This window comes from Misgurnus anguillicaudatus, chromosome 7 (genome assembly GCF_027580225.2).
Source record: "Misgurnus anguillicaudatus chromosome 7, ASM2758022v2, whole genome shotgun sequence".
NCBI lineage: Eukaryota > Metazoa > Chordata > Actinopteri > Cypriniformes > Cobitidae > Misgurnus > Misgurnus anguillicaudatus.
The window spans coordinates 26,853,383-26,880,064 of NC_073343.2; the positions used below are offsets into that span (position 1 = coordinate 26,853,383).

The 26,682-nt window shown below is 37.3% G+C and overlaps 1 protein-coding gene across 1 annotated transcript; it reads left to right on the forward strand.

Annotated features, from left to right (window-relative positions):
* The first annotated feature begins 297 nt into the window (after window positions 1–297).
* On the forward strand, window positions 298–22,878 carry lin52 (lin-52 DREAM MuvB core complex component). The gene is made up of 6 exons (XM_055172902.2): window positions 298–379; window positions 948–1,022; window positions 1,169–1,206; window positions 1,299–1,365; window positions 1,554–1,637; window positions 22,519–22,878. Exons 1-6 carry the CDS (start codon window positions 361–363, stop codon window positions 22,572–22,574), a joined length of 339 nt encoding a protein of 112 aa, XP_055028877.1. The 5' UTR covers window positions 298–360; the 3' UTR covers window positions 22,575–22,878.
* The last annotated feature ends 3,804 nt before the right edge of the window (window positions 22,879–26,682 follow it).

The window sequence follows — 26,682 nt, forward strand, 5'->3', positions numbered from 1 at the left end:
CAGATGGTATATCATAGACTGTAAAAAATAGATGGTGATGGTTATGTACAAGTACTGCACCATTTAACTACAGTAAATTACCACAAAAAATAAAAAAAATCAGATCGAATATGAAAATTGTATTGTTATAGCTTGCAGAAATATTAATTTGCATGACACTTATTTTTTACAACTTTCATCTCTTTTATTGCAAGTTTATTTGGACTCGATTTTTTTCCAACAAAGTAATCTGTACATTTATCACAGTTTATTAGTGAAAAATATTTGTCAATGGTTGCCGCACGCCACGGGGGGGGCGGGACTACAGAGCTTCACAGCCGCCGGTCATTGGCTGATACAAGTCACGTGTGTTGTGTCAAGATGGCGTCTCCAAATGGAGGTAAATTTTAATTCCTCTTCTTTCTGGGAACATTAGTTGTAGTATAACGGATGTATTAAACCTTAGAAAAACGTCTTGGGGTTTATTATACTTGCTTAATAATGTGATGTATTTAAGTTCAAGTGAAGGATTTTCTTCGGAATAGGGTCATAAAATTATTTGCGTTCATTAGCAAGCTACGTGTCAAGCGACATCAGTTGTTGTAATAAATATTATGCCAAACATAACTATGCATAACTATAACGTTTTAAGACAAAGACTGCATTATAACTTCCTTACTTATGATGTAAAAATGTTTGTTCACCTTTGATCAGTATTGATATCCAGCTAGCTCTATCATCACAACAACAATTCACACAGCTGAGTAAACAGTAACACGTCACTCTCCAATGCAACTCGTGTAATATTTCGTTCATTTAGAAAAAAATATATTTATTTCCCCTCTTGAAGTCGTATAATTTAAACTAGTTTATGTCTGTTGGCTTTTATCAGTCAAGCTTTATAACTATTTTACATTTTTATGAGCTGGTTGTATAGTGATATAAGCCGTTTTTTTTAAACTATATAGGTGAAGACTTTGAGTCCTCTTTGCTAAGTTTTGAAAAACTTGACCGGGCATCACCTGACCTGTGGCCAGAGCAGTGTGAGTTTATTTTTTTATCATTTATGTTTGTGTAATGTTATGTATTTGTCTATAATGGTCATATATAAAATGTCACATTCACAAATGTATAATTTTAAATGCATAATTTCTCCCCTAAAAACATCTCCTTATTGAAATTTTAACAGTACCAGGTGTCTCAGAATTTGCTGCATCTTTCAAAAATGTGAGTACTGCATAGTTGTATTTTTGGTTATAATGTACTGTTTTCAAACTGTTCATGAAGACCAATTTTACAAAACTCAATGTTTTTTCCAGCCTATTACAAATTCTCCGCCCAAGTGGATGGCTGAACTGGAGTCGGAAGATATAGAGATGTTAAAAGGTCTGGTACCTTTCTCATGAAGTCAAACAAATGTATATTGTACCTCTTGATGCATAATGTGAAATTTTATAGTACACCCATGTGACCTTTAATTCACCGTAGATTAATCACTTTTGAAATCTGGAAAAGCTGTAAATCAGAAATGATTAAATGTGATTTGTTTCCAATAAATTGTTTTTTTGTATTAGAATTAGGAAGTTTGACGACAGCAAATCTAATGGAGAAGGTGAAGGGTCTGCAGAATCTGGCATATCAGTTGGGCTTGGAGGAGTGTAAGTAATCTCAGATTTTTCCAAGATTAGAAACTTTCCAGAACATTTGGTGATGGGACATTTGGAGTTAGTAGTTTGTGTGTCGCCAGTCTCATTACTTTCCATTAGATGGCGCTATTACACTAAAAAACAACATTCATGAATCTGTTTGCTCTTTCGCATCCAAGCAATATATAGCAGTATAGCTATATCGTCACAACAGGTGGTTTAAGAAAATGAATTATTTTATAGATCTACTCTATTTGATTAAATAAGATTAGGCCTACTTGTGTATATATGAAGCCCTACTGTACATTTAAAATGAAATGATTTTTTTGCCCAATGGCTCTGAAATCACAGCATTGCTATTTATTTAGTATTAATCCACACTCACAGGATTGTAAAAGTGTACTACAGATCATTCATAAACACCTGTCAAATTAGCTTCCCATTAATGTATGGTTTGTTAGGATAGGACAATATTTCGAGATACAACTATTTAAAAATCTGGAATCTGAGGGTGCAAAATAATTAAATATTGCTAAAATCGCCTTTTGAAGTTGTGCAAATGAAGTCATTAGCAACCGCATCCACTCACAAAAATAAGTTTTTTAAGTTTTTATTTTTTTACGATAGGAAATGTATTTAATATTTTCATGGAATATGATCTTTACATAACATCATGATTTTTGGCATAAAAGAAAAATCTATAATTTTGACTCATACAATGTATTTTTGGCTATTGCTACAAATATACTTGTGTTACTTAAAGGAAAACACCACCTTTTTTCAATATTTTACTATGTTATTAACTCAACTTAGACAAATTAATACATCCCTATCTTTTTTCAATGCGTGCACCTAATCTCTGTACAACGCGCCGTGAATGAACTAGCATTTAGCCCAGCTCCATCCACTCCCCAGGATCCAAACAGGGACGAACCCAGAAGCCACCAAACACTTCCATGCTTTCCCCATCCAAAGACTGTTACATGAGTAGTCAAACAAGGAAGTATGGTGGCACAAAACAAAAAGTGGTGACTTTTTAAGCGGATGAAAAAACAAGAACTGTATTGTATACCAGAAGAGCACTTAGTTTGCAGCACTTCGACCTCAACGCGGAGTAACATTATCACTCCTGACTTCTCCCCCTCTCGCTCAAACTTCCGTCAATATTACTGCTTTTGTGGTCCAGGGTCACATATATATTCAAAAAATGAATATATCTGATAACATCTTTGTATTTGCATGCTGCATTACAGTTTTTCTCAGTCGCTTTCGTGCATTTCTCACATCACTGTTTACATTTGCACTAGGGATGCACCGGATGACCGGCCAGAGATCGGAACCGGACGGTTTTTGCGCGATCGGCAACCGGACGTTTTTTGTATTTTTTCGGCCGATTTTTCCGGAAGTGCACCCACGTGCACAGACTACATTTTTATCATTGGCAAACATGTCTTTTGTGTAAAAGCATTTCGAAATCTGTGCGCAGGACATTAAGATCGCAAGCTGCAATGTCTGTAAAGGACAAGTTAATCGCGGAGATTAACAACAGTACATTCGCAGGGCTCTCAAGTCTCACGCATTCACTGTGAGATACAAGCATTTCAGTCAGTTTACACACTCACACCTTGTATTTCTAAGAGACTGATAACTTTTCCTGCTATATACAATTAATGGACGAGGCGCAGGGAAGTTATCTGTCGAGTTTAGCTGCCTCAAGTTTTTCTCACGGTCCTCTGATGTCAATCACTTGGATGTGTGGCGCGTGCCTGCACAGAGTGAAAGTTAGAAGATCAAGATCCGATAAATGCTGTAAATAACGCAGGTTTCTTGAATATAGCCAAATACGTGTTAAATTATGCTTGATTTATTAAAAAACTCTCCAACTGCTTTGCAATCAGAAGCTTTAGCTCACCTGAAACTAACGTAGATGCTTCCTGAAATTAATGAAAGGACCAGAGATGTATTTCATTATTATTGCCATGTAGTACTGAACATGTAACCTTATCTCTCTCTTAAACACAGCTTAAAATACACGCTGATGGCAAGTGCTGCAATCCTGCTGTATATAATACAGATTTCAGTTTAATTTTGATACATTTGTATTTTTTAATATGTAGAACAATTTATTTAATTTGGATAAATTTTTCTGTATTTTATCAGACTTACCAATTGTTATAATTTATATTTGTGCTGGTCAGTTATGAATAATAGGTAACATTGAACTGCTAGCAAAAACTTGAGAATTTGGTGGGGCAGAGGGGCCTCTCCCCTAACAGATGTTATCTCACTCCAAACTTTTAAATAAAACCTGAGAGCCCTGCATTCGCCACAACAAACTTAGTCAGACATTTAAGTTCATCACCTGATAGAACACAATAAGAATCAAAAGTCTGTTGATAATGCAAAACAGGCAAGACCATCAACCCACACTCAACCATCCATGTCATGGTCTCATTTAACCACGCATGTTTGAACGTAGGCTACTGCACAGTTACTGCTGTTAATTTTAGATGGTTACAGTTATTGTTTTCAATAGCCAAACCAAGTTTAGCCTGTTAAATTTCAAATAAACATATTGTTTATGTATACTTTCATTCATTCATAAGAAAAAAAATCGGAAATCGGCCAATTTGCTTGTTAAAAAAATCGGTATAAAAACCGGCCATGAAAAATCAAGATTGTGCATCCCTAATTTGCACAACAGTTAGTTCAACTTCCACAACATTTAGTCATTTGTGCACATCATAGTAGCAGTTTCTCATTCCTTCGAACAAATTGCAAATGCTTTTGGACATGCATCAATTGCTTTCATACAATTCTCTGTTGTTTTATAATATTATCATTTGTTTATGTCATGTCAGTCAAAATTAACTATACTTGTGAATGCTGAATAGTCATTCCATATAAAACTAATAGTCCTAATTTCATTGCTTGAGTCATTACATACAAAAATCTTGAACTAGTTGTCAAAATAATTTTTTAAAATATTTTTTCCCCGAAAATGTCTCCTAAATTGAACAATTTTTGAAATTATATGGCCAGACAGAGGAATGTCAGGATGTGCAAGAATAATTACAGTACTATGTGTGTTGTATGTTCAGTTCCAATATGTACTGCAATATTGTTTACAGTTGTCCACAGCTCTACCCAAAGGGAGTTTATGTTTGTTGTATTTTTTCTTTTGCACAATGCTGTGAACAAATACGAATTGCAAAGAGCAAATGCAGTAAAAATGTGAAACATATACATATTCAGTGTCTTGTACTCAGTTACCTCACTAAATACAGTAATGTGTAACTTTACTGTATTTTTCAAATAGCTGTGCAAATAGTATATAGTGCCGTCTTGAGCATTTTCAGGTAGTGTCACCAAGATCTAATTTCTTTTGCATTGGAAAACATTTAAAGAGTAAACTGTCATAATGAAAACATGACAAAGCCATTTGACTTCGTGACTATCGTGTCAGGACTTTTCATTTTGATGACAATGACACTTTCATTGACTTGAATACTTGCTTTTGAGTAATGAACTATCCATTTTGAGCAAGTGACACGCTTTTGCATGTTATCAACTAGGTTTTGCAATTTGTACTAATTGTTTTGAGAACTGCATTAACTGTTGTGCAAATGTAAATAGTGATGTGAGAAATGCACCAAAGCGACTGAGAAAAACTGTAAAACAAAACACATATTAAATAACTGTAATGGCTAAATGTTTGTAAAAGCAAATGATCTAAACATGGTTAGAAATGAATAACCTGGAGGCTGTGCTGTCAGCGGTCAAGGTTTGTGACTATGCACCCAAATGGATTCCTAGCAGTGTAAGGGCTCAGTCACACCAAAAGCGCTTATGGCAGTTGCAGGCGCCTTTTTTGAATGATATTCTATGGGCAGGGCGCGTTTGCGCGCTGTTTATGCGCGCCGAGCGCCTTGCGGTTTTCTGCCGCCTGCCGCGCACGCGTTTTTGAAGGAGCGCTGAGAGCGGAGGAGCGCCTGACGTCATTCGCGTCTTCCATTGTCCAATCGAATGAGGGGAGAGGCGGGCCTTACGTTGTGGCGAGGGAAGTTTACAGTTGCTTTGAAGAACCGGACTCCACTCGCTCACTCTCTCCTGCGTGTTTGTGCTCCTCTTATCCTCAAACAAGGTCAGAGCAAGCGCCCTCTTTTTAAAGTTTCTGCTAATATGACAGTTAACAGCAAAAGAGCGCTCACGCTTCAATATTTGATTGACAAGACAGCTGACTCGGTGGTTGCTTAGCAATATGAAAAGCCGCGCTGCACTGCTCTTTTTTAAAAAAAGGCAGTGCGTCGCGCCTTGCGTTTGCAAGCGTTTAAAGCGCTTTTGGTGTGACTGAGCCCTAATATGTCAACTTAGTCTCCAACCCCCAGTCATTTTGTCCTCTGCTGGCTCATGATGAGTTGTACAGAACTGCAACATACTCGTTTGTGAGTGTAAACTGAGTGTAATATTCTTCTGCTCTTCTATCTTTTGGTTGTGAAAAAGATGTTACTGGTGTGTATCTTGAGACAAATCAATGTTACTGGCTAATTTTACGATCTGTCAGTGCTAGTTATTTTCAGAACAGCTCAAACATGTGTCTTAGTCTAGGACTAGCCTTAAGCCTTGTCTCTAAAACCAGGGGTATAACTTGGAAGTGGTTTGTGTGGTTTATGGTTAAAAAACACATTGTTTTCTACACTGTAAAAAATTTGCTGTAATTTTGCAGCTGGTTGCCAGTAACTTACTGTAGAAGATAAAGTCAAAAAATGTTTCATGTTCATTTAACTTTGAACAAAATTTTGTTGCCAGTAATACCCAGTAATACTGTGATTTCTACAGACATTTTTTACAGTGTACATACCGTACATTTTTGTAGCTCCAGATAAACTGCTTTCCTCAAACGCTCTGATTTTGTACAAAGCTCATCGATCTGAAAAGAGCTGTGTCCCTGATTGGCCAGCTAATCTGTACGTTGTGATTGGCCTGAATACCTCTGACAGCAGCCGGAAATGTAACGCTCCTTACCATGTTTGAAAGATTCGGTCACAATGCAATGCTGACAGGAGTTAACTTACAGGTTGAGTCCAAGCGGGAGGAATTATGATAATGTCTGTCTTCTCAACGTCAACAGGCTCAGGAAGTAAACTGTTGCCTACAATTCGTCTGTTTGTTGTAGTCCAAGAAAGAGATTTACGTTGGAAACGGTAACTCGTGTCATTTACTTTGGGGTTTGTACCTTTTGCATATCGTTAATATGTACTAATACACGCTTACCAAAGGAAATATAAAATCATGAACCGGACCATAGTTGCTCATTAAAATGTAGCCACTACTTGTATAAGCGACTGGCCACTAAAGGGCACTAATCCCTTACACTTAAATTGAAGTTGTATTATGGTGCTTGCGCAAACAAACTATTAGGTGGTTGTTTTTGGAGGACAGTCTCATCTGATATGAGGCACTGCCATCATTGTACACTGATTGCTTTCCAATCAGCTGTATCAGTAGGGAGGAAACCCCTGTCTTTAAATTTTACTTTCATCATATACGATTTTAATAAATGTGATTGTGAAATCTCACACAAGGCTTTGACTTGCATGTAAACATGTATTTCACTTTGTAGAAAATACTGAGATATTTATCATATAATCAAGAGTTTTAATTTTGGTCAATATCGCCCCGCCCTACTTGTAAGTACAGTGTTGATGTGACGATAGGGAAAGTAAGGTAACCACTGGGTGAGTTCAGTGCTGATTTGTAAAAGTGCAAGGGCAAACATAATTTGTTTTTAGTACACTCTAAAAAAGACGAGCCAAGCCGCTGGGTTGAAATTAACCGAGAAAATTTTTATATTTGACCCAACAATGGGTTAAAACAACCCAGTATTTTGGCTTAAAACAACCCAGCATGGGTTAATTAACAACTTGTGCCTTTTTGACCCAATGCTGGGTTGAAAATAACCCAGCATTTTTTAGAGTGTAAAATAATAGTTGGGAATTTTTTCACTGAAGTTGACCCATGGTCTAATTTAATAAAAGATATATGAAGTATTGGGATTTTAAAGCTTATTTTAAAGAGTAGTTCAACTGTACATTGACTAATATTGTACAAAGTACACTCAAAAAATGCTGGGTTGTTTTTCAACCCCTGCTGGGATTTTTTTTTTGCCAGAACGCACTGCTGGGTTAAAAATGAAAATTATATCATCATTTCTTGATCCTCATATTGTTCTAAACCTGTATGGATTCCTTTTTCTGATGAACACAAAATAAGATATTTTGAGAAATGATGGTAAACACACAGCAGTAAGTGACCATAGACTTCCATAGTAGGAATAAAAAAATATGGAATTTAATGGGTACCGTTAACTGTGTGCTTACCATCATTTATCAAAATATTTTCTTAGTCATTTATCACAATACTTCAAAAATATTTTTTCCTACTGTGGAAGTCTATGGTCACTTACTGCTGTGTGTTTGTCATCATTTCTTAACTCTTTCACCGCCAGCGTTTTTTAAAAAAGTTGCCAGCTAGCGCCAGCGTTTTTAATGATTTTCACCAAAGTTTAATGCCTTCCAGAAAATGTTCTTCTTTAAATATATAAACATACAATATACCAAATGAAAGAACCCTCTGCTTTCAAACAAAAAAAAAAACGTTTCATCCTACCTTCAGTGGTTCTTTTGTAATCAGCTTTTGAATATGGGTAGGTTTCCCATTCAGAGCGATCTTTAAAACAGACACGGACATGCAGCCGCTTGCCATAGGGCAATACTTCCGGGTTTAAAAAGTTGCGGAAGGGCCACCTTGTGGATAATAGCGGTATTGCGTAAAGACGGAAAATCTCGTCATTGGCGGGGAAGCGTTTTCTCTTAATTGACGAGATATCTCGTCAATGGCGGTTGAAAGAGTTAAAATATATTTTTTTTGTGTTAATCAGAAAAAAGTTCATACAGGTTTAGAACAACATCAGGATGAGAAAATGATAACAATTTTCATTTTAAAGTGAACTATTCCCTTTAAGTCTTTTCCCGCCAGCGTTTTTAAAAAAAAGTTGCCAGCCAGCGCCAGCATTTTTCATTTTTTTCACAAAAGTTTAATGCCTTCCAGAATTTTTTTTTTTTAAATATATAAACAAACAATATATCAAATGAAAGAACAGACCCTCTGCTTTCAAGCAAAAAAAAACTTTCATTAGTTGTCTTTTTATCACCTTTCAAATATGTGTAGGTTTCTTCAAAAACACCAATTTTTGAGCAAAAAGCTGAGATAATTTCATTTTTGTTAAAGGACTTTTGATAGAGATCAGTTGCAGAGTGATCTTTAAAACATACACTGAGGCTGCGTCCGAAACCGCATACTGTATAGTAGGTACTGAATTAGATGAAGTTCCTACTTACTTGGCGTTAAAACAGTAAGTACTGTATAGTATGAATCCTGGTAGTATGAATGAGATTCGGACGTACTACATCCGCCATGTTGTTACATCACGTGACATACGTCGTCATCACGTCGTGCCATTTTAGCGCGAAAACAGCCGCGTGCCTCTTCTTCTTCGTTGGACAACTCCTCGTCTGGGGCATCATGGGATAGTGAAGCGTCCATCGTATGCACACTGCAAAATCTAACCGGAAGTAGTAGGTCATCCGGGTACTTTTCGCATACTGTTTTTCGAATACTATGTATTCGGACATACTACTCGCCTCGCCTACTGCTTTTTGCGTACTATATAGTATGTAGTGGGCGGTTTCGGACGCAGCAAGAGTTCTTTCTTTTTCACGTGAGGCGCTACTTCCGGGTTGTATAAGTTGCGGAAGTGCGCCACCTGGTGGATAATAGCGGTATTGCGGAAAGCCGGAAATTCTCGTCATTGGCAGGGAAGCGTTTTCTCTTAATTGACGAGTTATCACACGAGTTATCTCGTCAATGGCGGGGAAAAAGTTAACAGTAAACTCTGATTACGAGATTATGCGAGTATCTGGCAAACGCGAGCCTCTCTTTTATCATAAACCCTTTAGACACATCTGCAGCAGGCACTTATTTTGACATGCACATAAGATGACTCCATGCGCAGAACACATATTTTGAAATAAGGAATTAATTTATTAGATTAAAACTCTCTAATCTTGGGTTATCTATATTTTTGAGCCCTACTATATAGACAAATGAAATCTGTAGCTGTATTAAGTATTCCTTAGCAAATGTTTGCATTGCAGTTATAAAACTTAACAAGTTACCAAAACAGGAGGTTTTCCTTTCTATTTATGTACATTTTTACAGATTTCCATTATAAGACGCATCATAAAGCTGTTGCTGTCTGTTTACTATACAGGCTCAGAATCATGTTTAGCATAATTTTAATATTTAATATTTTAGTGCCGTTGAGGGTATTTTTAAATGAGGGTGCTAGTAATGCCTCCAGCACAGAGGAGAGAGAGAGAGGAAGGATCGCTTTATAGATATGAAATTACGATTATCATTCAGCTCAGAGCAGCATTTAATGCAGCGCCCTTTAATGTGGTGTGGTTTAATTTTCTTCCTTTTCCTAGCTGTCAGGGGAAGCCTTGTAAATCTGTGCTACTTTTTCATCACGCTTCTTTCTCTCCTCAGCGCCTTTAAATGAGCTGATGAGTGGTAGTGTTAGGCGATGGGAGGGTGAGGACCAGCAAGATTTACTGCACCTTTGACACGACGGCCATTAAAGTCTTGATCTGGTTAATGGGGATAATGCAATCAGGCAGTGAAAACTCACCCCAAAGGCAAGGTTATCAGCTACAGCATTTGTTTGTTTATTTATTTATTTGCTTTTTGCAGCTTGCAGGGGTTTTAGATGCATTAATGCATGCATTTCAGATGAAAAATACAATAACCCTCAGCAAAAAACTTTGATTCTGAATAATTCTATATTTCGGAAGTGTTGTTAAATGCTTTATTTCCTTGTGAAATCTGTAACTTAAAGCAAGCAATATAGCTGTGTGAATATGCGTGAGATTGTGTGCATTAGACTATTTATGTGCGATAGCGTGATGCCTGCGCGACATGTGGCAGCCCGCTCTCCTCTGGGACATATACCCCTCCTCTCTGAGCTGAGTGACGCTGATCGGGGTCGTTGTGGGACGGCCTGACGCGTGCCTACCGCTCCAGCCCCCCACCAGTACCCATCTGCTCCAGGCCGTGATGAATGCTGCTGTCGGGGGCTGCTGAGCATGGTCATCAGGCCCCTGTGCTCCCACAGGAACAGTCACTACACTGATAAGTGCTGTTATTGAAGGTAATTGAATGGAGAGTGCTCCTCCGGGACAGCCAGGCCTCAGGCGATGCTGATGATACCCCTGATTCCATTGCAGCTGCTTCTACACATGATGTAACACACTTGTTTCTACTTGAGTAATTGCGGGAGTGTTATTTTAACAAGGCGTCAAATATTTTAAATTGATCTGATAAGATTACATCTGTATTTTTGGAAAACCTTATTTTCCGATTGGACATTTTTTGCATGGGCCTACTTTGCAGGAGGTAACCTAAATTGAAACTGGGCAGTTGGTCAGTAAGCAAGCACATTCAATTCCATATTCACACATTTAATTCCATATTTGTAAGCAGTGTTGAATACAGAGTAAGTTATAATATAAAGTGTGAATTATTAAGAGTTAGTTCCCCTTAAACTTCAGCAATAGCAGGAACTTGCAGGCTCGCTTAAAGGAATAGTTCACCCAAAAAGGAAAATTCTGCCATAATTTACTTTCCCTCATGTGCGTCTAAACCAGTAGTTTAAAAGTGCATATTTTTTATTTTTCTTTCCAAAAATGACAATTGTTTCGCTAGATAAGACCCTTATGCCTCGTTTGGGATCGTTTAGTGTCCTTGAAACTGCAATTTTAAACTGCATTATAACTGTTACGTGTTGGGGTCCATTAAAGTCCATTAAAATTAGAAAAATCCTGGAATGTTTTCCTCAAAAAACATAATTTCTTCTCGACTGAACAAAGAAAGACATCAACATTTTGGACGACATAGTGATTTTTTTTAAGAAAATTTACTAGTCCTTTAAGATAATACGTTTGGAGGTGTGGACTTCAGCTACTTTGACTGATAAAACCCCTCAAACTTTTGGAGTTTGCTCTGCACAAGAACAACACGATTATGTGAGCCACACCTCGCCAAAAAGAGCTTTCAGAGGAGCACAGATCAAGAGTTGTTGCTTTACATAAAGCTGGAAAGCGTTACAAAGTTATTTTTAAGACTCTAGAAATTCACCAGTCTAGAGTTCTACAAATGGAGACGCTTTAGGACGGTTGCTACTCTATAAAGAAGTGGGCGCCCAGTCAAAACGACACCAAGAGCACAAAGAAGACTCATTAATGAGGTAAAGAAACAACCCCGTATGACAGCCAAAGATTTGAAGGCATCATTGGAACTTGCTAACATCTCTGTTCATGATTCTACTATAAGTAAAACACTGAACAAGCAGGGTATCCACGGCAGGACACTACGGAGGAAGTGTTTTGTGGACTGATGACACTAAACACACAACTCTTCATCTGGCGTAGAAAGTGCGCGGCATATCATCATGAAAACATCATCCTAACTGTGAAGTATGGTGGAGGAAACATCATGATTTGGGCCTGCTTTGCTGCATCAGGGCCTGGCCCAAAGATGCTATATTGGGTAGAGATCTGAAGACTGTGGGGGCCATTTTAGTACAGTGAACTCATTGTCATGTTCAAGAAACCAATTTGAAATGATTCAAGTTTTGTGACATGGTGAATTTTCCTGCTGGAAGTAGCCATCAGAGGATGGGTACATGGTGGTCATAAAGGGATGGACGTGGTCAGAAACAATGCTCAGGTAGGCTGTGGCATTTAAATGATGCACTAATGGGCACTAAGGGGCCTAAAGTGTGCTAAGAAAACATCCCCCACACTGTTACACCACCACCAGCCTGCACAGTGGTAACAAGGCATGATTGATCAATGTTCTCATTCTGTTTACGCCAAATTCTGACTCTACCATCTGAATGTCTCAAAAGAAATTGAGACTCATCAGACCAAGCAACATTTTACCCCTCTTCAACTGTGCAATTTTGTTGAGCTCGTGCAGATTGTAGCCTCTTTTTCTTATTTGTAGTGGAGATGAGTGGTATCCAAAGGGGTCTTCTGCTGTTGTAGCCTGCCTCAAGGTTGTGCGTGTTGTGGCTTCACAAATGCTTTGCTGCATACCTCGGTTGTAACGAGTGGTTATTTCAGTCAAAGTTGCTCTTCTATCAGTTTGAATAAGTCGGCCTATTCTCCTCTGAGCTCTAGCATCAACAAGCCATTTTTGCCCACATGACTGCCGCATACTGGAGGTTTTTCCCTTTTCAGACCATTCTTTGTAAACCCTAGAAATGGTTGTGCGTGAAAATCCTAGTAACTGAGCAGATTGTGAAATACTCAGACTGGCTCGTCTGGCACCAACAACCATGCCACGCTCAAAATTGCTTAAATCACCTTTCTTCCGACATTCAGTTTGGAGTTCAGGAGATTGTCTTGACCAGAACCACACCCCTAAATGCATTAAAGCAACTGCCATGTGATTGGTTGATTAGATAATTGCATTAATGAGAAATTGAACAGGTGTTCCTAATAATAAGGCCTTCCAGCATTCAACAGTTCTCTACTGTTCAGTCTGTTCTTGCACCCAGTATGAAGGTCACACTCGTCCAGCACTAATGGCTCTAATGTTCGCTGCCTCCTCCCCTAGATCAATCTCTTCTCTATTAAGCGGAGTGTGACGCTGAATATGATTGCAGTGATGCTACCCTACCGTAGTAATGTGCTTCCATCAATCCATCAGAGACACCCGATCGCAGGGGCAAGCGGTTATGAAGTGCTACTAGATGACAGGTTGAGCTGGGGGTAGCTCTCTTTAACTTACTCTCCTCTGTCTTCCTGTCCTCTCGTCTTCTCATGTTCCCCTCCTCTCACACAATCCCTCTCTAGATCTGATTTGCTTCCTGTTGTAATGCCAGAATTGATCAGGGAATTTTGTGTTTTGCGATTACGGTTACTAAGGGAATATATATAATTCTTTATTTTTTTATAAATAAAATTTTTACTTCAAAATTATATCTTTATAGTATATCTTGAAATCAAAGGTTAACTTTTACACATATGGATATGGAGCAAGGTCTTTTTATTTATATAATGAGCAAACTACATTACATTAACTAGATATTATAGACCTACATTCTCCATTTTACAATAAAACAAGTCGCTTTGGATAAAAGCATCTGCTAAATGCCTACAGTAAATGTAAATGGGTCTCTGACTGCACAGATACACCTGTGCTTTGGTTAACATGAGGTCTATAAAAAGCAAAAGGCTTCAGGTATATCTGTGCAAGCAGAGATATCATCTTTAGTATAATGTAGGGTGCATAAACTAAAACAGCTAAGGAGACTTTATCAAGCCGAAAGAATTCAACAATCATAAATTCACCAAATGATGTTCAGAAAACTGCTGAATCCATTATTTAATGGTCTTGTGGAGTTGAAAACTGTACTGGAAAATGGTTTGGAAATAATTGTTTTACTTATATTTGAAGGTGATTAACTTGTATACATTTAGAATTGGCTATTATGGGCTATTACTAATTCGAGATTGGCTTCTGGCGGGGGAGAAAACTGGATGAAATTCATCCGGCTCTTCCTCCTCTGTCCTACCCACCACCTCTGTCAACAGATCGGAAATGACACCTTATTTCCATAAATGCATTAGGAATTCATTAGGGATGCACCGATAGGATTTTTTTGGGCCGATACCGATACCGATTTAAGCAGACAACTTCTGGCCGATACCGATGCCGATACCGATATTAAACACTATACAACACTATACAGTTGGTCTATTAGCTAGTTTATTTCTGCATCAAATTATTTTTACTGAACATGGATTGTATCTAATTAACATTCAACTGACCAACATAATAAGAGGCACAAATTAAGCTAAAACAAATATAATACGACAACAGAACAACCTTCAAAGGTGGTTTTTGCTATTCAGCATTTCTTTTATTAACAACATTAACTCATTTTTTTTTACATATAATGGATTTCTTTAATAAACATAAATAATGCCATTGCTTTAAACAGAGTATAAATATTGCTACTTCAAAAAAGTTGGACTTCTTGCCCCACTAAAGTGCAGTCTGTTTCTTTTATTGTCCAAGACATTTGAGCCAGCTTAACAAAGGTTATCTGTCTGTGCTTAAGTATAGTGCACACTAGGGCTGGACCAGAATGTTCGAATATTCGTTCCGTTGGTTGACATTAGATTTTCAGTTTTGAGATTCGAATATATATATATTTTACAGCGTTAATGCAGAGCTTTTGCCAAGCAGGAAGTGCGCTTCACGCTCCAGCTCTATAGGTGGCGCAGAGAGACCAACATCCATAGCCAACAGCCATCAAACGCCACCAGTAGAAGAGATCGCCTCAAAGCGGGCTTCCTGCTTTGGCATTCACACTAATAGTGTTGTAAATAACGTTCAGTTTTTTGCAAAAACTGATTGATTTGCTTCACAAGACATCAATATGTCACACGGAGTTATGGGGGATTACTTTTGTATTAGATATACATGTTTAAAGTGGCGGATCGGTTGGCTTGCATGACGGAGCACTGGGGTTTCTGCAAAATATCTTCTTTATTGTTCTACTGATGAAAAACATATTGGATGGTGTAAGTGTTAGTAAATAAACTTGATTTTAAAAGTATGCTACCGTTTTATTACAGTTTGTTGAACTTCATTCATTCGTTCATTTATTTACGTTGTTTTATTTAAATGGGCTAAGTTACCCTTTACGTTATCAGTAATTACTATGCTTCTAATTTCTTATACGGGAGTGTTTGTTTGTTAGAAAAATGTTAGGCTAACGTTACCTTATTAAAAGTTTTGCTCGTGTTTTGTTTCACTAATGCTGATCTCGCAGCACGCGTGACAGGCACGCCGCTACATACGCACACAGATTCCTGCCTTTATTAAAGAGAAAAATATGTTCAGCCCCTCCTTCCGAAGCTTTGAATATTTGATTTGATTACTACTAGAGCTTTGAAGCTCAAAAAATGGTATTCGAAACAGCCCTAGTGCACACCCAAACATTAAATCATTTTAATTGAACATGCAATTCATTGACTTTATGCGGTTAATTAATCAACAATCGGTATCGGCCTTTCTCGTGCTATTGCCGATATGCCGATGGTTTCAAATTCATCAAAAATCGGCCGATAAATATCGGCGGCCGATGCATCGGTGCATCACTAGAATTCATTGGATTTTCTTTCCAAGCTAATCATAGTGCCCGTGTGAAACCTTTTAGGGTTTTTAATGAATGAATTTTGACTGATTGCCTATTAATAAGGACACCTCTTGAACAGGGATAGGCTCTGGCAACGGCGGCCGGGTGTGTGCGTGCACGCGTATGTATTGTAATGATTCGTGGTGTCAAGCGCTTGGAGGGAGGGGCGAGTAGAGAAGAGCTCACGGCTGGGACATTAAGAGGAAGCAGTGGCTCCCTTGGGAAATCACTCGCCATGTCTGCATCTTAAATATCTCAGTGAAGTATCAATAAGTAGGTAATTGAATTTTGAACACAAACATGAGCGTCAGGTGTATGCGTTTCAACGCGGGGGGCGGGAGGGTGGGTTTGTGCACGAGCGCGTGTCTGTCCTCCCCGGTCCCGTGAGGTTTGGGCAGTGAGAATGGATGTTAAATCTATTAAATAAAGATTACTCCATGTAATAGCCAAGTGGCAGTTTCAGATGCGCAACAGGGGTACGATTAGTGTGCTTGACTTTTAATGAAAGTGAATAGGGGCGGTCAGGTTTGGAGAAAATTTAGCCTAGTCCAGGGGCTAGGAATTCATTTTCTTCTATGGGATTTTAAGGAAACCATTAAAGCTTTTTACGTTTTCATAAATTGCATTGTGGTATCTCATGAGAGAAGTAAGGTGAAATTTTTATTTACGTGTTTACATATGAACTAATATAACAAGGAAAAATTCAGTAAGCTTGCCAGTAAGTTAAATAAAGGATTTAAAGGATTAGTCAATTTTCTTTAAAAAAATCCAGATAATTTACTCACCACCATGTCATCCAAAATGTTGATGTCTTTCTTTGTTCAGTCGGGAAGAAATTATGTTTTTTGAGGAAAACATTTAAGGATTTTTCTCATTTAAATGGACCCCAACACTTAACAGTTTTAATGCAGTTTAAAATTGCAGTTTCAAAGGACGCTAAACGATCCCAAATGAGGCATAAGGGTCTTATCTAGCGAAACGATTGTCATTTTTGGCAAGAAAAAAAAAATATGCACTTTTAAACCACAACTTCTCATCTTACTCCGGTCCAATGACGCACCAGCGTGACCTCACGTAATTGCGTAATGCCGTGGAAAGGTCAAGTGTAAAACGCACATTTGCGGTCGATTTTAAACAATAAACTGACACAAAGACATTAATTTGTATCATTCGACATACAACAACATCGGAACGGTCCTCTTTCTCCACACTTGTAAACACTGGGGCGTAGTTTCGATACGTCATCCGTGACCTCTTGACGTGATGACATATTACGTGAGGTAGGGTTGGCACGTCACAGGACCGGAAATAGACGAGAAGTTATGGTTTAAAAGTGTAAATTTTTCTTGCCAAAAATGACAATCGTTTCGCTAGATAAGACCCTTATGCCTCATTTGGGATCGTTTAGCGTCCTTTGAAACTGCAATTTTAAACTGCATTAAAACTGTTAATTGTTGGGGTCCATTAATGTCCATTAAAGTAAGAAAAATCCTGGAATGTTTTCCTCAAAAAACATAAATTCTTATCGACTGAACAAAGAAAAACATCAACATTTTGGATGACATGGTGGTGAGTAAATGATTTAGATTTTTTTTAAGAAAATTGACTAATCCTTTAAGATGTGTTGAAATGGTTATGGAAGACATTTTGTATATGTGTTTTAGACCTTGCATAGCATAAGTCTGTAATAGATTTTCACATCTGCTTATTTGAAAGGGTATTTATCACTTAAAATGTTAAAGTCATAGGTTTTTAAACACAGAGAAACAAAACATTGCTTATTTAAATGTGGTGTTATTTGCTATTATTTTAATTCATCTGTATCTATCATATGTAATATGTATTCAAAAGTGTGATATGACTTTTTATACAATAATAATTGTTTGGTTATTATTTGCCTAATAAGATGTGTAAATATCAGAAATATTTACAAAATTTTAATTGTTTAAATGCACAAACCTGCTGCTTTATTTATTTATAATATATATAAATTATATAATTTACATTTAACAAGGAATTATTTTAAAGCAGCAAAACATTGCATTAAGTTTTTTTATTTTACTTTACTCTTACCTGTTTAAAGTATGTCTCCAGTTATTTATTTTGCCTATTAACCCATTATTGAGCATATTTATAGCACTTTGTTCAAATTTTAATGAGTGTACATACAACATCAAGAAGATAATATGGGCCCTGGAATCCATAATATGCCATTTAGTATGGATGTCAATGGCAACAAGCTGCTGATTAACTAAGTACAGAATTAGTAATTGACCTTTCTAATCAACTAAACAAATCTCTAACTCCTGCTAATCAGTATTGATCTGCCCCATCCAGTGACAGCACCAGCTCTCAGTCCGTGTGTGTGTGTGTTTGAGCGAGGCTCGCTGGCAGGACCCTCTACACTCCCCTTTTTAATCTAACTCACTCAATGCAAATCATTTCCCTTCTGCTCGGACGGGAATTGGGGATAAATGGAAATCTAATTAATGAGTGGATCAGAGGGGTGCTCTCTGGTGAAGGGGTCTCGTGGGAGAGGGCTTAGCCAGACAGACTCCTGTATTGTTTTGGACAGAAATTCTGAGGGAGATTGGTAGAGGGGTACTAAGAGTTAGTGAGCGGGTTGTTAGTTCAACTATGACAAAGCTCTTTTCCCTGTTTGTGGACCCATCCAGAAACCAGTGGCCCATTTAACAAGCCGTTTGCTGCCGTATGATTGACATGAAACCTGGATTATGAAAAATGCTTAAATCACTAATCTCATGTAGTGAGATTGAAGTGTAATGCATAATGATCAATATCTCATAAAGCTTATTATAAAGTATTTTTCTGTAAAATGTGGAAGTACGTTTGTAATGTATTAATTAAAGGATTACTTCACTTTCTTAAAAAAAACCAGATAATTTACTCACCCCCATGTTATCCAAAATGTTGATGTCCTCCTTTGTTTAGTCGAAAAGAAATTAAGTTTTTTGAGGAAAACAATCTAGGATTTTTCTAATTTTAATGGACTTAATTGGACCCCATCAGTTTACGGTTTAACTGCAGTTTAAAATTGCTGTTTCAACGCAGCTTCAAATGGCTCTAAACTATCCCAAACGAGGCATAAGGGTCTAATCTAGTGAAACTATTGTCATTTTCTGCAAGAAATATGAAAAATATGTACTTTTAAACCACAACTTCTCATCTTGCACTATTCATTTGACGCGCTAGCGCGACCTCACAAAATGTTAAAAGTAAAAAAAATTCTTGCCAAAAATGACAATGATCGTTTTGGCTTATGCCTCGTCTGGAATCGTTTAGTGCCCTTTGAAGCAGCGTTGAAACTGCAATTTTACACTGCATTTAAACTGTAAACTGTTGGGGTCCAATAAAGTCTATTAAAATGAGAAAAATCCTTGAATGTTTTTTTTCTCAAAAATGTAATTTCTTCTCGACTGAATAAACGAAGACGTGAACATTTTTTGGGGTGAGAAAATTATCTGGATTTTTTTTAAGAAAGTGGAGTAATCCTTTAATATACATTTAAGTAATTGATATAGTATTACATCGTGAATGGCAGTCGTAGCTTTTCTAGGGGTCTAATGGTTTCTACTAAATGCTCATGGCCACATGTTTCTGCTGTTTGACCAGTCAATTTTTAGACCTATGCCAAAAACAATAATATTTTAAAGCTTTTTATTTCAGTGAAATTCCCCAAAATTGTGTAATAGTTATGTTACTGTATTCCCCTCAAAATGACATTTTAACACTATCCCTAAGGTAAAGTTGATTTATTGAACTGGATTTAGTTCATGGTACACTTCTGGTTTAGTGAGTAATGAGTGTATATTCAACAAAAACAAAATAAAGTGGATAAATTGAGAAATGCATGTGGTGAACACTGCTAAAAACATTTATATATTAATAAGATAGTATGTGTTGTTGGTGTCACAGACCACACATTGTAATCCAAATGAATTTACATTAAATACATTTTAAAGGAACAGTATGTAGGATTGTGGCCAAAACGGGTATTGCAATCACAAAACTTGTGGCTAAAACCGGTACTGCAATCACACAACTGGTGGCCAATACACAAAATGACAACATAAACATCAGTTGAGGGCTGCAACTCCACTTTTTAAATGACAATATCCTGGCCGGACCACTGTTGTCAGTGATATAAGTATTTGAAATGAAAATGATTTCTTAAAGGCGGAGTGCACAATGTTAGAAAGCCAATGTTAATATTTGAAATCACCTAAACAAACACGCCCCTACCCCAATAGAATCTGGACCTTCTTTTAAAAGACCCGCCCCACACATACGCAACCCGGCAAGGATGTCGGTAAGTAGACACGCTCCTTACTGCTGATTGGCTATAAGTGTGTTTTGGTAGTCGGCCCGTCTCCTTTTCCAAAGCGTTTTTCAAACATTGTGCACTCCGCCTTTAATGTCTAGTGACATATAAGGGCCATTTTATGATTAATTTATATAAATTTCTTACATACTTTTCCTTTAAGTATAAACAATGTATTGTCGTTATTTTTTTTTTGATAGATAGATAGATAGATAGATAGATAGATAGATAGATAGATAGATAGATAGATAGATAGATAGATAGATAGATAGATAGATAGATTTTACTGATGACAATAACCAATGACAGAATTAACCCCTTAGCATTCCTGAAAAAGGCTAAAACACCTAAAAATGATACTAATTGTACCTGTAGTGTTGATTGTATCTTAAAAGGGTTAACATCATTCAAACCACTAGAATCTCAGCTTTCCAAAGATATGTGACATGTTTTTTGTTTTCTGTCAAATAATGCAGTGTTCCTCCCACGGTACATTGGAACTTTCAGGGGTTAAAATTACTTTATTATTACGTTTATATAAATTGTATTCAGTGTAAAAAAAAACTTTTTGTGGTTTAGTACCTCATTTCATTTGAACTCTTCCCTACTCCTTTAATTTTTTCTGTGCATTTACTGTGAATATTTAAGTACAATATCAAAGAGACAGTATGAAGTGATATAAGAATTTAGGTAGCATCTCATTTAATTCAGCGAAGAACAGCAGATTATATAACACACAAGGCAACTAAATTACAATCCACCACATTGTTTCATTAGTTGCCACCCATCTAAAATCATATCCCTCACCCTGTCCCTCACACCCATCACATCGCTCCCTGAACAAATAGACCCATCAATAGGGCTTTTGTCAGAGGGTCAAAGCTGTTACACCTCTATTTTCTATAAAATCAGGATTATGCATTAGTTTATGTAGGTTAGAGAATGAAGAGGCATGATTCATGATTTTAGAACAACCATTTTACTACATGGTTCCTTAAATAACCTTTAACATCTGAAGAACCTTTTAAGCACCTTTAGTTTTATAAGAGTGTAGACTGAACCGATTTTACATTGACATTGAAGTAAAAAAATCAAACGTTTAGTTTCATGTGCTCACGCAAAACTTTTGCATGCTCACGCAAAACTTTCTTATTTTCACGCGAAACTTTTGCGTGCTCACGTGAAACTTTCATGTGCAGAATTTTTTTTAAAAAGTTTAGTTTCCCGTTCGCACGTGAAACTAAGCTTTATTTAATTTTTGCACCATGTCCCCTTATGGGCTCTGTACAAACTATTTAAAATGTATTAAATAAAATTTTGTATAGCTTCATGTGTTAAAGAACATGTTATATACTTCATTGACAGCTCTGGATCTCACCTATGTTGTTTTGCCTGATTTAAAGGGATAGTTCACCCAAAAATGAAAATTCTGTATTCATTTACTCACTCTCATGTTGTTACAAACCTGTCTTATTTTTGTTCTGGTAGACACAAAGGAAGATATTTTGAGGAATATTTTAAGGCCCTATTGACTTTCATTGCATTCTTTTTCCTACTATGGAAGTCAGTTGGTTACAAACATTCCTCAAAATATCTTCATGCTTATCAGAACAAAGAAATGTATATATAGGAAGGTTTGTAACAATATGAAAGTGAGAAAATGATCACACAATTTTCATTTTTGGTTGGACTACACCTTTAAAGGAATAGTCTACCCTTTTGCCATATTAAACTATGTTATTACCTCAACTTAGACAAATTAATACATATCTTTCGTTTTTCAATGCGTGCACTGTACAGCGCGTTGTGAATGTGTTAGCATTTAGCCTAGACCCATTCATTCCTATGGTACCAAACAGGGAAGCCACCAAACACTTCCGTGTTTTCCCTATTTAAAGACTGTTACATGAGGAGGTATACCAGTAAGTATGGTGCCACAAAATAAAACTTTTTTTTGGTACCATAGGAATGAATTGGGCTAGGTTAAATGCTAACACATTCACAACGCGCTGTACAGTGCACGCATTGAAAAAAGGTATGTATTAATTCGTCTAGGTTGAGGCAATAACATAGTTTATTTTGGCAAAAGGGTAGACTATTCCTTTAAATGTATCAAAAGTTTAGGTGTGTTAAGAAAAATTGTGTGAAAAAATGTGAACAGATAACATCACTCTTTTCTCTCATTTAAAAATACCAATCTTGTTTTGTATTTGCAGCCAGAGAAATGACAAGAGGGAAGTTCCTGAACATCTTGGAGAGACCTAAAAAGTGAGGATCCACACAGTGACCTGTTGACTTAGAGCTGCCAGCTGACTGTGATATTGTAAGGCAGAATATCATAAAATATTTTCACTAAGATTAGTCTGATTTTGGGTCAAAACATTACCACAGCAACAGCATAATGTTTGTATATATATTAGCAAAACTTTTTTTCTTAATAATTTAGTCATCTAGAGTGGTCTAGTTGTGTCCTTTTCCCTGAATGTTCATAATATATTTATCTTTCTCTGTCCAGTGTTTAATACAGTTTATTAAAATTTTAATTGTTTAATAAATTTCTGTGTTGTTTAAATGACGTACAGTTGGTTCTCATGTTCTTGTTTACACTCCACTATCAATTTGCAAATTGGTATCACGCTAAACTGTTTTTTAAGGTCACCAACCACTCAGCTTTGGTTTCCATTGGCCATCCAATGAAGTTGCATCCAAACAATGAGCATTTATGAAGCCAAGGTAAAACTTTTAATTAGGGCAATAACTTCATGCCTGTGCCACTCCATCGACTGGCTCCAATAACTTTCTTCTTTTGGCCTGGACATGTAAGAGGCCCTGACATGAGAGTGCCTTCACACCAGTGCAAAGCCATTTTTTTTAATGGGAATTGGAAGTTTCGAAGGCCCCAAACACAAAACATTGCGTAAAAATAATATTCCTCATTGTCATCCCTGTTAACAAGAGTTGACATAATTACTAGGGCCATTTCTTCTCTAATTAGCACACTTCCAGGGACATTGGAGCGAATGGTCCGGGAGAAAAGGGAATCAGACAGGCATGCTGAACGGCAAACAAAGAATGCTCTGGCGAGCGTAATTAGGTTAGACAGTGGCCAGGACTGTTCTCGGCTGGAGATGTCGTATAGGCTTCGGCTGCGGTTGGTGAGAGTTCACTCTTGCTCCCACCAGAGGTACGAATCCACCCCTCTTGCCTAATAAGCCTCTAATTGTCTTGTCTTTCTGATTCATGCGGATTGAGGAGGTTGCTTACCTTGCAGAGTTACTGCTAATGTTTTATCCATTCTGGAGGAGACAGATTTGATCTTACTGTCTAAACGAGCTTTAGGTTTACCGTAATTGTCATAGCTCTTAAGTTAAAAGAAATCTAAGTCTATATATAGAATTTAAAGGTATCCTATAGCTCAGTGTTGGAGCATTGCGTTAGCAGCACAAAGGTTGTGGGTTTAATTTTAGAGAACTGGTATACATTTTCATGCTGGAAAATGTATACCTTGTAATACACTGTAAATCGCTTTGGATTAAAGTGTCTGCCAAATGCATAAATGTAAAGCATGCAACCTTTAAGTCATTAAAGATATATCTATTTATGTCCTATTTTTTATATAACAGGTGCTTTTTTATTTTGTTTCATCGGTGTACTTTACTAAGTCTGCATACGTGGATTTATAACCCTTGTATGGCGTAATAGATTAACACTGGGATTGGCTATATGACTGTTGAATTAAAAACAGTGCAAATATCATAGTTTTAATAAACTTAAATATAAAAATCTTTTCACTTGGAGGCTGCTGTTTTGTTTACATCACAATACATGATGTCAAAAGGGGCAATCAAAACCTGGAGTGCTTCTCAATTTGCTTCCTTGCCTCCTATATCCTACGACTCAGAAACCGATTGAGCTCCATCATGTTGGACATCTCAATTCTTTAATTGTACCATGAGGAGTCAATAAATGATCAATAGACACCAGTGATGCGCCGGTTGATCCGAAATGAGCGGGTGCCTGCGGCCACCCGCGGTTACGAGTCATCCATAAATATTTTAAATGATATTCGGGTTGCGGCCGGTCGGGTCGTTTGAAATAAAGATGCCAATTAACAATTTTAAACAATACCTACTTTTTAAAAAATGTGGGCCAGGGAGCGGGTCGGGTACAATATTTATTTTACATTTTTTTGCGGTCCAAGTTGCGGGCGAGTTAGTTGAAAACGTCGGTCGGCTGCGAGTTGTTTATAAATTGACCCGCGCATCACTGATAGACACACATAGACAGTTTCATCGGACGCACGTGCGGTGACGCGATTATGCGTCTGGTCGGAACTTGCTAAACTGAACTCTTGAACAAATACCTCGTTGAAAATAACAAATGTTTTGATTTCCTAGGTAATCTACGTGTTTTTTATTTTGCTTGTTTTATAAATAAACTACTTTAAAAGGACTTTGCTGTTATTTATTCTTAGCGGAGTTTACCGGAAGTTACGTGTTTTCCACGAAAGCCGCTTGTTTATGTTGTTACTGCTGAAACCGTTTATACATTGTGAAAAAAATTGTTTTATCAACTCAGATTTCAACTCAAAACTATTATTTATCTTGACTAGAGATGAGTTTATTATAACTTATAAAATATAGTTTAAACCTAAATATGTTAACTGGGTTTATAAGGCTAACCTGGAAGTACGGGGGACACTGGTTCCCTTACAGAAGAGCCCATTCATTTCTCACATGTTTTATCCAAGGTAATCTTCACTGTCCAAATTTGGCTTTTTATATTTCTAGTAAATGCATTTAGACTTCAACATTCATTAAATTTGTATTCATCTGATCTGCATGTGAAGATTAACTTGGACAAAACGTGTGTCTTGAACTGTTACACACAGAGCGATAAATGGGCTTTTTTGCGAAGGTACCACTGTCCCACTAACTTTGGGGTTGGCCTAGAAAAATACGTCATCCCTGCGCCACTCTATTATCTTGTAAAAAAAACAAGAACAGCAACATCTGTTGTTCAGCCTTTTTAATATAAACCGAAGAAAATCAAAATGATACAATTCAGAAAACATACAAATAAAAGATGATGAAAATTAAGACAATCTGAGATCTAACAAGGTGAAAGTGGACGAGTAAAACATACTATATAAAATATAGTAAACATTTAGTAATTTTCCAGCGTGATCTCACGAGAATTCGTACGTACTTTGCGGGTTGGCTAATTCGTAGGAATTAGTTCGAAGTAAATCATGTAAAAACATACGATTATCATAAATAAACAATAACGAAACCCTGCCCCTAACCCCAATGTCAAAGGGGTCAGGGCAAATCGTTACAAAATGTAAGAATGTGATCGTACAAATTAATACGAATTAGCCACCTCGTAAAATACGTACGAATTTCCATGAGAGAGCGTTGAATATTTCGCAACAACCTCTACACATTATCGACCCATAATGCACTATATGCGCAAAACATAATGGCAGCTTCAACAGGTTCAAATGACTATTACATGTTAGGATTTTTTTATTTAATGTTTCTATCAATGGACTTTAGTAGTAGAAGGCAAAGTATTAAAGCACGGTACCCCTTAAATAACTTTGTACTTGTTGCTTCTGTACAATGGTGTCTGTTACACTTTGTTGCACTCATACATTGTGACAGTAGCAATTTGCAATAACTGCTGTGAACGGACCAGTCAGTAAACTGACATCGTGGCAAGTTGCAGTTCACATAATGACACCCGTCGCTGACTGTCAAATAGGTTCCTGTCCAGACATCCTCTTTAAGATGAGGGTCATTCCCCACAGAGGGGCTGTCTCCAAGGTTGGGGGAAGAACAGAGAAACACCAGCACAGCCGTAAACAACCCGTTGCCCTGACCTCGACGGGCCTTGCCGCCCTAACAAACGTCAATCCGATGTGCCCTCAGGCCTTTAATTAGCTGTCAATTAGTGCAAATTAATCAACTCCTCGCCTAATTAAGCAATGCCGGCAGGCAGCTTCTAAACACGCTATTGTGGGAGTTTCATGAGAAAACTGGAACTAGCAAACTCGCTCTACATCAAGAGAGTCATGACGCCCTATGCGGTTCATGAGGGCAAAGAACTTGCTACTGTTTCGATTTTTCCCACTTACTCAGCAAAAGGTGTTTTGCTGTATCAGACTGCAGTCCTCAGTATATCTGAAAATGCTTATTAGCCTAAAAACGGGAGTTAATCAGTGGCCTAAACTTGAAAATGCCCTCGGGCATTTTAGGTTATTTCACTACTGGCATGAGTTTTGGCCGGGAAGATCTGTTTGGCTAACCAGTGGCAGACAGGGAATGAGTTTTACAGAGCACCTATATCAATGCTAAAAAACAACGTTATTTTGTGTA

Excerpts from the sequence above, each read along its gene's own strand:
- lin52 (XM_055172902.2), top strand. Across the intron at positions 1,366-1,553 it reads AGATATAGAGATGTTAAAAG|AATTAGGAAGTTTGACGACA; the intron begins GTCTGGTACCTT and ends TTTTTGTATTAG. Across the intron at positions 1,638-22,518 it reads TCAGTTGGGCTTGGAGGAGT|CCAGAGAAATGACAAGAGGG; the intron begins GTAAGTAATCTC and ends TTGTATTTGCAG.